General features: G+C 37.6%; 1 protein-coding gene across 1 annotated transcript; it reads right to left on the bottom strand.

Annotated features, from left to right (window-relative positions):
* Nucleotides 1–5,206: 5,206 nt before the first annotated feature.
* On the bottom strand, nucleotides 5,207–17,853 carry cbx2 (chromobox homolog 2 (Drosophila Pc class)). The gene is made up of 5 exons (NM_194373.2): nucleotides 17,736–17,853; nucleotides 17,616–17,659; nucleotides 11,474–11,539; nucleotides 8,090–8,159; nucleotides 5,207–7,028 (listed from the first exon to the last, which is right to left on the bottom strand). Exons 1-5 carry the CDS (start codon nucleotides 17,805–17,807, stop codon nucleotides 5,748–5,750), a joined length of 1,533 nt encoding a protein of 510 aa, NP_919354.2. The 5' UTR covers nucleotides 17,808–17,853; the 3' UTR covers nucleotides 5,207–5,747.
* Between the last annotated feature and the right edge of the window lie 756 nt (nucleotides 17,854–18,609).

Raw genomic sequence — 18,609 nt, 5'->3', positions numbered from 1 at the left:
CCAAAATGTGGTACGATACAGTTTGCTTTTAGGCACCTTTTGAAAGTAAAAATTGCTATAAAAGCATACTGAACCGAGTTGTTCCAATAGCACTTAGTGGAAACGGGCTATAAGATGGTTTAGACAAGGTGTCAAACTCAATTCCAGGAGGGCCGCAGCCCTGCACAATTTAGTTCAACACACCAATCTGTAGCTATCAAACAAGCCTAAAGCCCTCAATTAGTTTGATCAGGTGTGTTTACTTAGGGTTGCAACTAAACTGTGCAGAGCTGTGGTCCTCCAGGAATTGAGTTTGACACCTGTGGTTTACACCATCGTTCAATATTTATTTATTGTTTCCTGTTTTTGTCTAAATTAGTGTTGGTGTAAAGTAGGATTATAGCGGAAGAGAAAGTAAATTGATTAGATCTCTGATTAGTAATACTGTAATTCAACTGTTGTCCATTTGTTGCCCTGTTCTTGGTGTTTTATTGTAATTGCCTGCTTTTACCGGTAATCAGGTTATTCATATTCAAATTGTTCATATTGCCTATTATGTGTACAGGATTTGGAGAATGAAACTTGTTTGCTCATTTTAGGAGAAATTTCAGAGAAAAAGTTAACTTTACTGAACAGGCTGAGTTCCCCCCCCCCCAAGCAGTGCAAATTACACTTCAGTTAAACGGTTTTCATTATATTTATTTATATGTTAGTTAAATATTTTAATACTTAAACTGAGAAACTATTTGAAATTAATATTATTGTGCTATTCTTATAACACTATAGATAATTTTGTATATAAAAAACATCAAATATGTCTGGAATCTATTTTACAAGTAAATCTGATTATGAAAAATCATATAAGATCTATTTATATGAGTTTTTCTATTATTATGATATCTCTCCTGTATTGTCGGTGTTATTTGTCAGTAAAGTTATGTAATCAGAGCTGCTAAATTCACAGCTAACTAGATAAGGACAACTGCCGCTTTTTTTCCTGAGGAATTTTAAAAGAGACTTCTGACATAAAGTTAACTTTAGTTGTTCTGGCCACTGGAGTGATGATTAGAGTAAAGATGAAGTATGTGTGAGCTTCAGAAAGGCCGTGAGCCAGACAGACCACAGTAGAGTCTGCTTCTGCTTCAGGAAAACGCCTCTTGAAGGTCTGAGAAAATTAAAGGCTTCTTAAAATGCCCAAACCTGTGTAATTAAATGTCCTGTCAGAGGTGCAGGACTGCAGAGGAGATCAGACAAAAGGCAGACAGCAAACAATACCAGAGCTGCAATTCACTTTGTTCATTTGTTTATCAAGTGTTGCTAAAAGATGAAAATATTACTGAAACAGGATTTATGCTGTTTTTAAATGGGAATGCATCGTAAATTGTTGGATTGACAGGTTAGGTTGAATTTAAGTGGTGTGTTAAAGACAATCTTAAATGAGTCTTAATATCTTAAGCAGTGTTGCTTCAATGCACATTTATATCATTTTAAGGAAATTTCGATATTTTACCAGGTAAATGTCTAGAAATCATTTATGAGAAGCATCTGGAAGTTGTTTTGTATTGGATTAATTGCATTAGCATTCAAATTAAAAGGTATATTTATAATTAAAAGGTGTTAAAAAATTATTCAAATCAATTTACTCATACTCTACTTGTTTGAGGGTCTTCTGTTAAACTCAAATCTATACTTCAAGAGTTCCCACTTAGATATGTTTGGCATTTAAAGCAGGTTTGGCATGCTGTCCAGGGAGAGAACCCTGAGCTCAGAGGTATTTGAGCCCAGGGCTCCCGCCTGGTCAATAAGCATATCAGAGGATCCAAGATCAGGTAGGTCTCGAGAGCTCCCCCTTTAGAAAAGGGAGGAAAAGGAGGAGATGGGGTGGAAGGGGGGATTCTTCCAAAACGAAGATAGGGCTGTAGGAAGAAAAGGATCCATTTATAGTAAACTAGGATCACTCTGATTGGATTATTACCGATTACGGATGAGCTGCCAGTCATGCTCAATCATATCATGTGCTCCTCTAGAAATTAGTTTATGAAACTTTACTTTGTAGAATGCCTGAAACTGGAACCACTGACTTACATAGTATAATTTTATTTTTTTTCCTCTTACTACAGATGTCAATGGCTACTGGTTTCCAACATTCTTTAAAGAATTCTTTAACACTATTCAAGAAACTCAAAGTGCTGACGCGACATGTGGGTGAGTAAATGTTCCCTTTTGAGTAAACAATCTTTTTAACACTTCGAGATTATAATTTGTTTTCATTTCTCTTTGAATACAAATCAAAAAAAGTAAAAACTACCTAATCATGATAAATAACTAAACCCAACTACTAAGCAGCAAATAATTGTTTATTGAGCTAAAAGTCATAGTTCATAATTTAAGAGTAATAATTGCACCCCTAAAATTTTAAGAGTTCACCCTTAGCTGATAATTGATATTTCAAGAGTTCACATTTAGATATTGCTTGACAGCTGTAAGCAGGTTTGGCATGCTGTCCCAGGAGAGAACCCTGAGCTCGGAGATAGTTGAGCCCATGGCTCCCGCCAGGTCCATAGAGCATGTGAGGGGAGTACGAGATCAGGTGGTTCTCGAGAGCTCCCCTTTTTGTAAAGGAGAAAAGGAGGAGAAAGGGGTGGATGGGGGGTTTCTTCGGAAAACGAAGATAAGGGAGTAATGACTAGCTAGGCTACTTATAGTGGGTTAGGATAGATCTGATTGGCTAACTAATGAGTGTAGATAGGTGGCCAGCTGCAGTCAATTATATCACGTGCTCCTCTCGAAATTAGTTTAAAAACTTCACAAAACGTGTTTGGCATGCTGTCCTGGAGAAAACCCTGAGCTCAGAAGATTCTCGAGCCCAGGCCTCCCTTCCGTTTAAATGGCGAGAGGGGAGTTAGAAGTAGGTCTTGAGAACTCTCCTAGGGCGTACTTAGACTATGTACAGTTGCCTTAAACCGGGCTGGAGTACGCATGCCCCCCTCCCATCTCCCCCGACGGCCCGCACTCACATTGCATTTGAGCCTGTGCATGCTTATGTCATCGATGATGCACTGTTCGATAAGAAGCGCTCTCGCTCAGCACAGTGGACATTTCTTTAGTTATACCGTTTGAGTTGTTTGGATGCAGCGATATTTGGCTAAACAGATCAGCCACTTTTGACGCTCATAGACTATCAAAGTCCTTGTGCTGCAGGATTTAGGAGGCTTGCTGAAGGTACAGCTGTCATGTAGTGAGGGGTTTGCGTCTTTAATAATCTACGACAGTTTGATTACAATGAACGCAAGAATGATGAATAAATACAAATGAAACAGTCCCTAAAAAGTCACATCTCGTCTTCAGTTTCAGGCTCAAGTGAACCGCACACCTCTTCCAACCGGGCCTGGGCCGGCCTACTGAACTGTGCTTGAGCCCGATTCAGAGGACTCACACTTCACAAACGATCCGGGAAATGGGCCTGGGCACAGTTCCAAAACATAGAGTGAGTGCGCCTCTTATTTGTGACAGACAGGGTTGCTTATGGAGACAAAAAAAAATACTATGAGCAAATCTATAGTGCAAATTTGATGTAATCATTTTACTTTTGTCACATGTCTTTGGACAGTGGGAGGAAACCTGCATGGGTAGAACATGTAAACTCCTCACAGAAATGTCAGCTGGCCTACAAAAGACTTTGTCCGGTGACATTCTTGCTGTGAAGCAACAATGCCAACCACTGGGTTACCATGCCACCCTATATAGGAAAGGGAGGAGTAGGGGTGATTCTTCAAACTTAAAGAGCCATGAAACCCCCTCGTTTCAGCAGGGTGTTTTCACACCTCTACTTAGGAAAAAGTCAGAAAAGTGGGCGTGTCCAGCTCTGTTTAGGGGGGAGTGTCGGAGGAAGAAAAGAGGCTTGGTGTGGGAGTGTCTATTTGGGCGCGCTGAATTTCAGAGTCAAAACACACACCCACAGCGGACAATGTGACTGTGTTTACATGGACATGTGTAGTCGAATTATTTGCCAAATTATTAAATGGTGGACTTTAACTGCAGTCTGGCTCTTTCATCCATGTCCCTCCCGACAAATGTGATATTTGATTCGAGGAACTGCTCTAAGCGTGTATTTTTCATGCAATGTTTGATACCGCACGGCGAATGAGAGAAAAAAAACCTCAGCATTTCCCGGAAACTTAGATGCACACGGCAGGTAGTGTCAGAAAGTCGCGTGTGTTATTCCGGTCACAAAATCCAACACGAGGTTATAGTTTGGTTGTAACTGTTAGTGCTAACTTGTTTACACTCGGTGCAATAGTTTGTTTGATACGAATAAAATACAACTGAATAAACAAAGAGCACTGGTCGCTCACCAAATCTGTAGAGACAGGACAATCACCAGTAACTAGAGCCGCGTCTTTATTTAGAGGAGACTACAAGCGAATCCGGATTTCAGCGTTTGCAGATGAGAACAGCTCTCAGGTAAACAATAATCCTCCTTATACACGTAAGTTATTGTTGTCGCGCGTCGCGTACACTGTTAATCCACACGTGACGCCAGCTGCGCTCTCACAGAGAGAAAATGAAAACAAAACTTAACTGCAGCAAATTATAAAAGCAACACTTCACGCTTGTTTTGCCAACACAACGTGGCGTCTTTGCCGTCTACACTCTGACAGTAATGAATATTAATGAAGTTGCATAATAGAGCACGCTGATTGGTTTGAACCAAGCCTTACTCATGCATTAATGCATCACACTGTAAGACGTAATAAGACACACTCTGGCACAGACGCCCAGTCTGCACGCTGGAATACAACGCTATTATGTCATGACCGTGACGCAGCTTCAAAAATTTGTTTCCAACAGGAAGTACGAATTTGCTTGAAATAACGCAAAAACAACCAATTTACACTTTTTTGTGAAATATAGGTGTCCTAATAGTGTTTTTAGCAGTGTGAGACACATATACGACTGTCAACAGATCAAAAAATGTGTTTTGGTGTTTCGTGACCCTTTAAGTAAACTTTGGTTATTTATAGTGCAATGGAATTTATCTGACTGATGAATCAAGTGTTAGCTAATGCGGGACCAGCTGTGGTCAATTATAAGCACATGATCCTCTCTAAATTAGTTTATAAATAACTTAAAGTGAGGAAGATTTGACCCAAAAATATTATATTGCAGTATACTTCTACATAATCTGAACTGTAGGTTTGATTCAGAACAGACAATAATGAATTTTGTATAAAAAGAATCTTTACTGTGTGTTTCAGCATGTCACCTACCAACAAAAATAACAGTAAGAAATAATAAATAAACAGTGAACTGTTGTGTAGTACAAAATATACCCACATCATAGTAAAACAAAAAGAAAAAAACCCTCATTATATTGGTTATTGAGCAGAAAAACGACAGCTTAAAAATAGGCACCTTTTTAAAAGACACAATCTGAGATTCAGCTAAAAAAAACTTTGGATATATTTGTTTTGATCTTGTGAATTTTGTCTTTACTAGTACTGTACTCAGAATCAACTTCAAGAAAACCATCCCTGCATTTGAAACCAAGGCGAACGCTTCAGAAATACACTTTAGACTTCAAATTAGGCGAGATTGTACATGTCTGATTAAAAACGTGTCAAGGAACTTCAAATCTGACCAGGTAAAACAGTCCCAACTTTGAGTAAAAACAAGTAAAATCCATTAAAAAATGGAGACCCATCAAACAGCTTGCTTGAAACTTGTCCCGATTATCCAAATGTAGCTGCACTTCCAGTTGAAGACATTCAATAATTCCGAATGCTAAAAAACCCAACGCTGGTTGGAGATTCCTTCACTGTTACTGTGACCAGGTTTGCAGTGACGTCAGTGACAAACACATGCTCAATCAGGCTCCGTGTCGGCCTCCAATCCTGACCTGCTTGCACAGAGATGGACAAGTCATGGCTGTCCCTGGGAAATGAGGAATCATGGTCGGTATCGGAGCTGCTTCCCTCCTCTCCGGTGCTCAATTCGCTCAAGGTCTTGCTCTGTTTGCTGGGATCTTTAGACGAGGGTCTGTCTTGCGCCGGTTGAGAATCTCGACCCTCTGTTGGCAGAATCTTTTCTGTTCTAGCTTGGCTTTTCTTCCCAAGTCTTTCAGCCAAATCATCCGCTTTCAATTTCTGTGGACTCTTTAAGGCTTGCTGTGAGGTCTGGAACTTGCTAGGAGTGTTTGGTGCAGAACTTGTGTTAAATCCAGAACTTTTCCTTCCAGAATGCGGGGAAGTCTTCAAATCAGTCCCGTTTCCCTGCACTGTTTTGTTGACGCTCTGCAGATTGAGAGCTTGAAGGCTGGAAGGAGTTTTGAGAGATGAAAATGAGCTTGATGGGGATTTCGGGAGAGATGCTGACCTTTGAAGCAGGGTCTGATCTTTCGGCACAGTGGGAGAGAGTTGTGGACACGTCTGTCCATTGCTGCTGTGCAGATTCAGTGCGGCTACACCTGGAGATTTGCACGTGGGAGTCTTGGGATCAAGTCCGCTGTTCATATCTGAGACGGAGAGCTTGAAATCTGAAGCAGATTTAGTTTGCGGCGACCGATTTAGTGTTGGAGAAGATGAAACGGATCCGATGGAGCGTCCAAGGGAGCTTAAGGAACTCTTGTGTGTAAAAGACCCTCGGTTATGCATTGCCATCGGCTCCCTTCCTGAGGTGCGATTCAAGCCGGTGTAGGTGAAGCTTGCAGGCATGAGAGGTTTCTTTATGCCTCGGAGATCCGAGTCTCTGGAAATGGGTTTGAGGATCTTCCGAGTACCTTTAACTTGACGTATGGCCTTCAGCTCCGGAGGCAGCGCTTTCCTCCCTCGCTTCTTTGGCGGCCCTGGCTTGGCCACGACGATCTGCGCTTTCTTCTGCGGGACCGGGAGATGCTCTCGAGGACGAGGAATCGGCTTTGGAGTCATGTTGTGGTCGTCTTCATCGTCGTCATCTGTAGAAGAGGATGATGATGAGGAAGATGACGAAGAACCAGAAGAGGATGAAGACGAGGATGAGCTGCTTGACTTTGACACCACTGGAATAGTTTCCTGAGAGAGGAACACAAAAAAGAGGTAAGAACAAAAACAAAATCACAATCTTTTCATCTTGCTAGATCTGGTTAGAGCTGGCTGATTAATCAAACCGAATTTTAATGAGCATATTGTCAGTAAAATGGATTCTAAACCTCCAACATGTGCTTTCAGATGAAGCAGCAGCCTTTTGACAGTCACAGTATTAAAATCAAAGTTGATTTGAGCAGTTGATAATGATATTGAAGTAATATTTCTGCATAATAACAACTATTAAGCCTGGTTTATACTTCTGCGTCAAGTGACCGGCGCAATTCACGGCGTAGGCAACGCGCGCAGCTGTGCATTTATACTTTTGCGCACTGTCTCTGTTGGTCTGCATTAACACTTCCGAAACGCTAGTGGGCAGTGAGGTGTAAATGTTCCTCTGTGTCGAGTTTCTTCGCTTCTGTTTTGCTATTCTGAACACTTCCTGGATGTACAAGTGACTCAAACTCGCTCATTTTGAGGCAGGAACCTGGCGGACGTGCAACAACTTTAACCATGAGGTAAACACAAAACAAAACTTTCCATCCGGAGCTCCTTCACGGGACTCCACACTTGTAAACAATCGCTCGCGCCATTCGCGCGGCTATCGGTCCCGCCCAGACTCGTCGGCGCTAGCAAGCCGACCAATCACAGAGCTTGCGCTATGCGTTGTTGCGACGTGTAGTTACAATTTTTGAGAGGTGCACGTCAGCGACGGCCACGGCGAAGGGCTATGCGTCAGCGCCGTAGCCTACGCCGGTGTTTGACGCAGAAGTATAAATCAGCCTTTAGTGTCTCAAACACACTTAATAACTTTACTCGAGTGTTCAGAACGATTAAGTAGTTGTGTTAATTATGCAAGCTAAATCAATGAAAGCAGTCAAATTTAACACTATAGGGATTTCCTGGGTTTCTTTGAGGGTATTTGGAGTTTTAACGTATTTCCCTGATAAGAAGTGCATGACAATAGTGTCTTTGCTCAATCTTGTTTGTGCTTTTGTTTCGATACATTGTCCAGCCATAAACTGAGGCATATTTTATAACATACTCACCATTATTTTTCTGGGTCGTCCACGAGGCCGTTTCCCCTTTTTGCTTATCAAGAGTTCCTTCTCCTGCTCCCTATGAATGCATAAACATTTATTAATTTGTGTACAACTGTTAAGTCAGTTATTTCTAGAGTGCTTCATACAGTGCAAATTGAGTAGAGGCAACTTTTTAAAGAGAAAAAAAACAACAACAACACCCATTTCACAAGCTAAGTCACTCACTATTAGTGGTGGGCAAAGCAAGGCTTCATAAAACACTAAAACGACTTTGAAACCCATCTATACAGTGACACCTAGTGGCCATTTTTTCCAAGGATTTATTTTTGGCCTTTTTTCCTTTATTAGATAGGACAGTATTGAGACAGGAAGCGGAGTTGGAGAGAGAGGGGGTAGGGTATGGAAATGTCCTTAAGCCGGGATTCGAACTCTACACGCCCTGACATGCTACTGCACCATATGTCTGCATGCTAACCACTAGGCTATTGCGCCGACATAGTGGCCATTTCTTATGTATTGCTCTGGAACAGCTTCAGCAATATGAGGTATTAAACCCCATGTTGTAGAGTTAAGGCTTCCAGTGATGTTAGTTTTGAAATCCTCTGTTCTTGTAATGCATTTTCTCTTAACATTGGTCTGACATCCCAATTAACACTTTGTGAATAAATGTCTTTTGCTCATAAAAAAATAACATTATTAAAATACATTAAGTCATAATTTCAGAGTATTTTTCAGGATTTGAACTCGGGCCATTTGCAGCACAGTTACTCTGTGCACAGGCATAGTCCACAAGGTTACATGAGATCGAGGCTTTTTTACCAACCCTGTCAGTAAAACATGGATTTTCTAGGTCTTGAAAGGCTTCTGAAATGACAGATGCTTTGAATCACTTTATGTACATGACCTGGTGTTTCAAAACACTTTACTCATGTGACCTATTTTTTTATCACCTTGGCTACTGACCTGAGTTTTTCGGATCATGCTTCAGTAGTGTTTCATGTGCTTCAGGATCTTGACACTTTGTCGAAACGTCAGGTTCACATGGGCCATCCCTACTCACTTTACTACAGCTAAGTCCCTGATTCATCACAGGTCGCCACAGCAGCATGAACCTCTAATTACTCTGGCATATGTTCTACACAATGACAGCTCAACAATAGAAAACAGAAACACCTAGATTGAATTTATTGTAGAGCAGCTCTGCTGACCTCAACTACTGTACATTTAAACTGTGTTCTATATGGTCGTTAAGAGATTAAAGCATGTTTTATATTGGCCATTTCATGCACAATTATAATTTAAAAATAAGATTTAAAAAAACTGTGAAAGACACGAAAATTATTTCATCTACATAAAACAATACATTAGAAAATATACTCCATTTAAAATGTTATATTTTATTATTTTAACAACTTTCATAGTTTTAATAAACAGTTTTGTGTAAAACATCCGGTTTGTCCCAAATCGCACTATTCTTCTCCATTTTGTAGTATAAATAGTGTATGTAGTGCATTTACACTAAAACATTCTTTTATTCTAAAAATAATAAGTGCACTTTAAATACCCAGAAGATGCACTTATTCAACCATTAAAATGAAGTGTGAAATGTGAAACTTCATGGACTCAACGGTCGTAGTTTTCTTCATATAGCAGAAGGGGCGGAGCTTTTGGGTACTGATGTTGGATAACTTTATTTATTTTGGATTGTGAAAGCAAAATTCCCCTACGAGCGTGATTACAGCGCCTCCCGATGGTGAATGCAGTTGTACTCATGGCAGGTATTATTTGATAGTTTGGTCATTTATTTCACTAATTTGGCAACAGTTAAACGTCATATGGAAAACACACTGAATTTTTGCTTAGTAAAAAAACATTATTGTTTAATTTGGGATGTAAATACATACACATACTATGTTGTTGAGTATGTAAGTGCATAAGTGCATAGTGTGCCATTTGGGACGCAGCTATCAAGTATATTGTGAAATTCAGTTGTGCTTCGTCCCAATTCGCATACTATCCGTATTAAATAGTATTTGAAATTAGAATTAGTATGTCCCAATTCGTAGTATGTTGAAAAAGAGTATGCCAAAGGTTACCTGATAATTTACTATTTCCAGTCAAAATTTTAAGTGTAGAACCGTCCATACTCTAACCGCTGAATCGATTAGAACTACAAATGCGGGAGAAAAGTGTAAATAAACTATAAACATGATAAATGCGCAAGACCAACCGTCAAGTAGAGAGGCTTCGGAAAAGATGTTTGTATGACTGTTCATTAATATCTAGACCACTGGAAAATATTTAAATACTGAACTTATATAAAGACCTGTTCAGAAATTAACCAGTTAATCTCTGCTGTTATTTTGGAATTTCCGCCTGGATTTTGTCTACTTAAATTTAAAAGCTTCCCAAATCCACATTCAAAGGTGTAAATGCAAAAATTTGGTCTCGTTTTAAAGAAAACCATTTGAATTTTTAAAAAAACATTATTGAAAGCGTTTAAAATAACTGTATATGTTGTCTGTGTTATAATAAACACTTTTAAAAAAAGAGGCGATTTTTGTATTTTTATAAACTCGAATTTGAAAGTGTACCTTTAGGTTCTGTGTGGTCTAGCTTGCTGTAATTAATTTAGGTGGTTTCTGCACATGTCTGTAATCATAGGAAAAAAGAAAAATGTTTCTACCATAATCTATGCAAAAGTTATTGTATTCCAACTGATGAGAGGTGCTGTACAAGCCACAGGGATCGATCATTGTTTTCAGATTTCACTATTCTTTTGTTTGATCAAACATAATTCACTGTGTTTGGACCACGTCAGGGCATAGTACAAATATGCGAATTGGGATGCAGCAAATTTACTTCCCGTTTACAATTGTCTTCCTGTCTCAACCATCTTTTGTTCTAATTTGTATTAAAAACAGAATAGTTTTGAATGGATGTATGTGTTTTTTTAAAGCATAATTCCTTCAATGACATTTTAATGTACATTTTTTATTCCCAGATAAAACAGGAAAGATAATAAGAAAAAACTTACACTGAAAGAACTTTTTCAGAATCTGTTAACCAACAAAAACAGTTTTAACATAACAGAAACCAACAAGTGGTGTCATTTCCCATGTCTAACTTTCACACCTATATTTCCTCCAGTGAAATGCTGATAAAGCAAACTAAAAGTAGTTCCTGTCAAAAGCATTAACCCTTGTTTGATTTTTCCATCAGGCTGCAGAGGAACTCGTGAGCTGAGACACGTCTGCAGCCCCTGAATGGCCCGTGAATGGAGCCCCATTTACGCCCTCCCAAGCGTTGCAGCCCATATTGTTTGCACATGGAGAACGGGGCGTCGCTCTGGCACACAGACCTGCTCGTCCAATAGGAGAAACCTCTTACCTCTTGTTAAATGCAACCAATAGTCTCGGGTCAAGAAGGTTTTCCTGAGGTTCCCAACTGTTATGCCTGAAACACAGACACTGGCTTATTTAGCACGTGAGTAGACCACATAAACACACTCATTAAGTTACATCCATTAGTGTTGAAATATGAGAGAAATAACATTAGACTGGACATTTAAAGTTAAACAAAATGCAGACTCTGACCTGTTCTCACTAAAACATAGTAAATTGATCATACTACATTTTAATATATGTTACACAATTAAAAATGTTGTGGTTTAAAGGATGAAGGCAAATTATAAAGGTTTAAAAATGACAAATGATTTGTATTGTTAGAGCCAAACTCTGATCCTTAAAGGGATAGTTCACCTAAAAAAGAAAATTGTGGTCAAAAATAGGTTAAACTGTTCTCAGTGAATGTAGTCAGATTATAGTCCAGTCACTTTTGATGACAAAACCATGACAGCATGTAATTAGACGAGAGGTCAAGTGATGAGGTTTGTTGGTTGCATCATTAGCCCTCATGATTTTGTCATCAAAAGCGACCGGACTACATTTATAAATTCATTTTCCTTCGGCTTATTCTCTTTGTTTATCAGGGGTCACCACAGCGGAATGAACCACCAATTTATCCAGCATGTTTTACACAGTGGATGCCCTTTTAGCCACAAACCAGTTCTAGGAAGCATTCATTGACACAAATACACTACGGACAATTTAGTTTATTCAATTCACCTAATCTCACAGCACATCTTTGGACCGTGGGGGAAACCGGAGCACCAAGAGGAAACCCACACCAACACAGGGAGAACATGCAAACCCCACACAGAAATGCCAACTGGCACACCAAGGACTCAAACCAGTGACCTTGCTGTGAGGTGACAGTATTAACCACTGAGCCTCCTTGTCGTCCATATTCGTACAAGCACTGATATCTATTTGACTAAGCAGTAGATTAAAGTTACTAATATTGTAAATAATGTAAGTTTCTTAGTTTAAAATGGCACCGTCAAACAGACCAAACACTTTGATATAATGCTGTCATAAATGTTGTGTGCACCATTTTTTTATTTTACTTGCTAAAGCTGACTCTGTTCAACGGAAGAAAAAAACAAAACAAAAAAAAAAAAACAAAACTTAAGTTCATCACCATCTATCTAGTGGACTATAAAAGAGATCCACACTAGTCAACATTTAAAGTGGATCAAAACCTTCCCAGAAAGGATTTCTTTGTTTTTAAAAGATGTCTAATTGATGTTTAATAGACATCTAAACATTGGCTGAAACAAGGCTAAATTTGGGCTGTCAGTGAAAACCTAATGGACATCTAAGAATAGGCCAAAATTAGACCAGTCATCAAATAAACAGAAATGAGTGACTACAAATGTAAAGTCTGTCTAATCTGTCTATTTGATGACTAGTCTAGTTTTGGGCTGTTTTTAGATGTCTATTAGATTTTCACTAACAGCCCAAATTTAGTCATGTTTTAGCCAAGACGACCATGTTCACATGTCTATCAGACATCTAACAACCATGAAAATCTAATAGATGTCAGAGAATAGGCCAAAACTAGACTATTAGATTTTCACTGACAGCCCAAGTTTAGCCTTGTTTAGCCAAGCTGTCCACATTTAGATGTCTATTAAACACTAAATTATTAGCTGGGCTTCCTCAGTCTCTTTTCGTTCACCTCTTCATTTCTTAGAACTTGTTTTTGATCCACTTCAAATGTTCATTATTGAATTTTTATATTAAATCAAAAAATATACTAAAATATTAGTTATATTGAATATAAGGGAATCTGTGTAATGATATTTTGCTGCCACAGAAAATAGTGTGATACTACGCTAGGGCAGCGCAATATATAGTTTCAGCATCGATATCACAATGTGCGCATCCACAATAGTCTCATCGCAAGATATGCAATGTCGAGTATGAATTAGAGTTGACCAGGAGCTACACAATTGAATTTAATTACTATATTTATACAGGATTTATGCAAAAAGGTTTCTTGCTTCTAGTTCAAATATCTACATTTTAAAGCAAAAACTGGATTTCTTTGCTTACCCCACTGGAAGATAATTTAGCTTAATTTAAGGAAAAACTCTTAATTTTGGCTTATTTCTTTTGAAGTTGAAAACAAACGAAAATTTTACTTGCTCTCAGATTTTTTATAACATTTTAGCTAGAGATGAGACAAAGCAAACTAAGAGAATAATTTATTGCATTGTTATTAATACATTTCTGTTCCTGAACTCTGTTAGATTCCCCAGAAAACTTGTGAAACTGTATTCATATCCCAATATTTATCACAGAAAAATATATCGCTATATATTTTTTCCAATATCATGCAGCCCTATACTTTGCTGTATCAATATTTTCCCTCAAACCTCTACAAGAATGAAAAGTAGCAGAAATATTACATATTATCATGGAATTATTATGAATCATGTGCAGATGAAAAAAGCCACCTAAAATAATAAGCAGTCAAAACTGTTTATTTTTAAATTTATTATTTTTATATATGCAAATACAAGCTATTTGTGACCTCTTGAATATCATTTGGATGTCAGTTTTGCATTAATACTGTAAATGTAAACAGAAAAAAATGTGGAGTTAAACCAAACTTTAGACATGTTGTGGTTACATAGCCGAGGCGAGGGTTAAAAAAAAAGTAAGAAAGATAAGATGACAGTTTACTTAAAAGGGCACTTCAAAGAGTCTGGGCCGTCTGGATTTCATTTACCACAAGAAAAGTAGTGATCTACCAAAATAGACACACTGAACTCAGCAGCATTACTGAAAATAAGCATGAAACAGTGTTCATTTTTCTCCCACAACCTCTACTGCAATTTCCAACGAAGAAATAATGAATAATATTATCCATCAGGAACTGACAGAATGCCAAAAAGATCTGTATGATACAGACAGAAAATTAATGTATAAATAAATTAAAACTTTAAGTGTGCACAGAGTTTATAAGTATCGAAACAATTAACATTTAGGGGCAACAAAGTGGCTTAGTGGTTACCACTGTCGCCTAACAGCAAGAAGATCACTGGTTCGAGTCCCAGCTGGGCCAGTTGGCATTTCTGTGTGGAGTTTGCATGTTCTCCTCGTGTTAGTGTGGGTTTCCTCTGGGTGCTCTGGTTTCCCCCACAGTCCAACTACAGGTGCATTGAATAAACTAAATTGACCGTAGTGTATGAGTGTGTATAGGTTTTTCCCAGTACTGGAAGGGCATCTGCTGCGTAAAACATATGCTAGATAAAATGGCGGTTCATTCCGCTGTGGTGAATATTGATGACTAAAGGGACTAAGCCGAAGGAAATTAATGAATGAATGTTTAAGCTTTCTTTTTTTTATCTGTGCATTAGAAAACATCTAATTTTTTCTAACCATAAAAAGTAAACTTGCCCTGATTTTTATTAGACAGAAAATAAAATTGAGCAAAACAATAGATTTTAAGCTCACAAATCTTATTAGACATATTTAGAGCAACCATTTGATGATACATCGAAAGACTTTAATTAGATTTAATGATTTAATACTTTAATGATCAATGTGTCACACCAAAATCTTTCTAGTTTGTCTTTTTTTCTTTTAACTATTTAGACATTTGTTAACAAATATGTTTCAACTAAATTCAATGCAGGTTTTCTGCAAGTTTCACAAAGTTACATTTCAAACTTTAAGACACTTTTAAGACCACTATGAATGAAATTATTCACTTTTACAGGGCTAAATGCTAAGGATTTTTCTTTTTGGAATACCCCAGTTGGAAATGATTCTCACTTGACCCATCAAAAAAGGATTATAATTTAATACGTTTAATAATAATTAAAAAAAGTCAGGTCAGTTTTGCTCAGCAGTAAATAAATGAAGAACTTTTAATCAAACATTACTGTAGGGAAAGTAATTATATGCTATTTTTAAATAAAAAGTGGATTGTTGGTTATTGTATGGGTGTTAATAGCCAAATTGGGTGGCTATACACAAACAAAGGAAAATTAAGACCTGTTAAAAAGGATTTAAGACCTACAACACAATATTTCAGCAGACTTAAGACTTTTTAATGTCTTAAATTTAGCTTTTGACATTTAAGACATTTTAAAACCCTGATAATAACACAAATTTAGCTTGAGCACTTAATTGTTTTAGATATTTAAGATAGAGTAAAGATCAGAATATGCATCATTTTCATTTTACATTAGTTATATTGAATGACAAAAGAACATATTGAGGTAAAGTTGGTTTAATATTCACACATTCAGACTTTCTCCTTGATAATATAATTTTTTAGAAAAGTATCGAAAGCAAATTCTAAATAGGGGAATTACATGATTAGACGATGACTATCAAAGTACAACATTGTTCACGATCAATTAATAGAGCTAATGCTGTTTTGAAGTCATACTTACATGCAATTTCAGTTCAATTCATTTTTATTTGCATAGCACTTTTACAATGCAATTTGATTTTAGACTGAATATTCAAATTAGCGTAGTAAACAATATACTGAGCGGTAAAATAGACAAATGTGCGAATATAAAACCAACTTTACCGTAATAAAGAACATTTGTGCGCACATATTTTGACAATTATTCCACATAAGTGACGTGTGAAACATTAAAAATCTGTTTAATATGCATGCAAATTTAATTTGACGTCTTGTCTCTTATTCTTGAAACAATCACAACAGACCAGGGAAGTTGTTAACTCTTTGTTAACTATCCCACCAAGATTTTTTTATTTTTTTTTGGATTGCACTTCTTAACTCCTAATGTCACTAGAAAACACACGTAATGCATATTTTTTATACATCCCATAATTTCAAAAATATCAGCCTCTACCAAATGGTAGACATGTTGGTTTATGGTAAAAGTACCAGACTTAATACATATACTATGAAAAATCTGAAAATATGAAGTGTAAGTCCAATTTATTTAAAATAAATATTCAAAATATAACATTTTTGAATACTAAATCAATTATATTCATGATTATTATAAATTGTTTACAATAAAACCAAAATCAAGTGTAGTATGTGCAACAGGATGTTTGTTTGATTTCTTTTTTTGTAAACCAACAATGCTGTGCGTGTACGTCATTATTTAAAAGACTTTAAATGTCATTATTTAAAACAGTAATACATGGTCAACCGTTTGACAGAGGGACAGTCAAAGGTTTAAGAGCCCCACTGATATTTATTCGCAGCAATATAAACGAATTATAAAATGTTCTACACCAAGAGTTAATTTCTAGTCCATAATATGTACAATCTAAAGCATGTTAGACACTCTCAGTGCATTTAGCCCTGGTCAAACCATGACCTTAGTTGAACGTAGGCTACTAAAGAAGAATAAAAAATAGATGCAAGACGTAAATAATCAATGAAGCAGATGGAAGCGCGCGCGCGGGAGGTGTGGCTCGTGTGATTGACAGCTCGAGTGCCCGTAGAAGGGGCAAAAAGGGGGCGACGGTGTAACGGAGAGCAAGAGTGGGGGGCATTAAGGGGGGGTTGGGGGCAGCTGGAGTTTTTAATGGGAAAAGAGAGAGAGAATTCAAAACAAACCACGCGCTGTGTTCTGCAGACGGCGCGAGATCAAACGGTTCTATTTTCAAAAAATAACGAATTTTTACAAAGCAACAGAGCGCGTTCCAAAAATGATACAATGTAACAAACGTTCGGCAGCTTACAGAATTCATTCATTACGTGATGTGCAGCATTTAAAACCACAACAAGTACAACACTTAGGTGTTTTATAAGTTTATGGCTGTTTTAGACGGGTCTTTAAATCAACCGTCCAACCAAAACAACTTAATTCAAAAATGAAGCAAAAGTAACCAAGAAAACAAGGAGAAACGCGTCAAAATAAGTGTAATTTAATCTAACGAGAGAGAGAGAGAGAGTAGTGCACGAGTTCACGCGTGGACGCGAATTGAAACAGGCGCAACACGCTGTTGTTGTTTTCATTGTTTCTCTTTCTCGAGCTTGACGCTGAATGATGTTTCACAGGCACAGTAAGTCAAACAGCACTACACTTGCACACTACTACTCCATCTGCTGCATACACGCACTCGCTGACCGTATTACAAACAACACAATAAATGCAGTATGTGCTTCAGTTCACACTTACTTGGACGACCATCCTCTCCACTTGACCAGATACTCCAGTTTGCCCTGTGGAAATCAAACAGGCGTTGAGGATCGCGCACGCATTCGGATCGCGCTGTGTATTGAGTGGATGTTTGGTTACCTTCCTCGTGCGTTTGTTGAGGATACACTCGGCGTCGAAGACCTGCTCTCCTACCGCGCTCAGCTCCTCCATGGCTGTTCTCATCTCATTCTCATCGCCTTCTCAGTCACTGCGAGTGCGTGTGTGAGAGGGAAAGCAGGACAGGATAGGAGGGGGCGGATACGCAAACGCGCGCACTGGCCCTCGGAGGACACCGTCCGCGTACGCCACACAGTGAGTTTTTGATTTAACTATTTACATTTACATTACATATAAGAATGTTATCTTTGGTTTCCATGATTGTGAAAAGGAAAATAATACCTATTTCATGAACCTTGTTTTTTTGTTGGCCAAATTTCATATTCACAAGAGCAAGTTTTGCAAGTGTAAACCTTTTTTCCCTAAATTTAAAATTGAAATGAAAATGTATTTTGAGTGTATTGAAGGATCAACCAACTTAAAAGCAATACGAACGAGGACTTTGATTAAGGACTTGGCACTTATCTTGGACTAAATGACTAAAAACCCCTGGAATGTTGCTGTTTGATTCATGACATTTGTTGTTATTGTTTTTCAAGCATTCAATAAAAAAAAATAAAAAAATGTTCTAAATTTGTTACGTTCCACTTTTTTCAAAAAGTAACATTTCTATTGGTTGTACCATACTTTCAGTTTTGTATCTGTATTTGTTGTAATGTAATGTTGTTATTGCAATTAAAAAAATGTACAAAAAAAAATAAACATTCTACATTTACAATTGTCAAATTTGCTTTTGTACAAGATGGAATTGATTCAAAATATGTTTTCGTAAACAACTAATAATATTACTTGGAACATTCCATATTCATGTCAAGAAATGGGCCAAAGCTAAGCTAAATTGTGTTCATTTTATAAA

This window comes from Danio rerio, chromosome 3 (genome assembly GCF_049306965.1).
Source record: "Danio rerio strain Tuebingen ecotype United States chromosome 3, GRCz12tu, whole genome shotgun sequence".
Taxonomy (NCBI): domain Eukaryota; kingdom Metazoa; phylum Chordata; class Actinopteri; order Cypriniformes; family Danionidae; genus Danio; species Danio rerio.
Note: the sequence above shows the minus strand (reverse complement) of the source record. Positions and strands in the feature narration are given on the sequence as shown.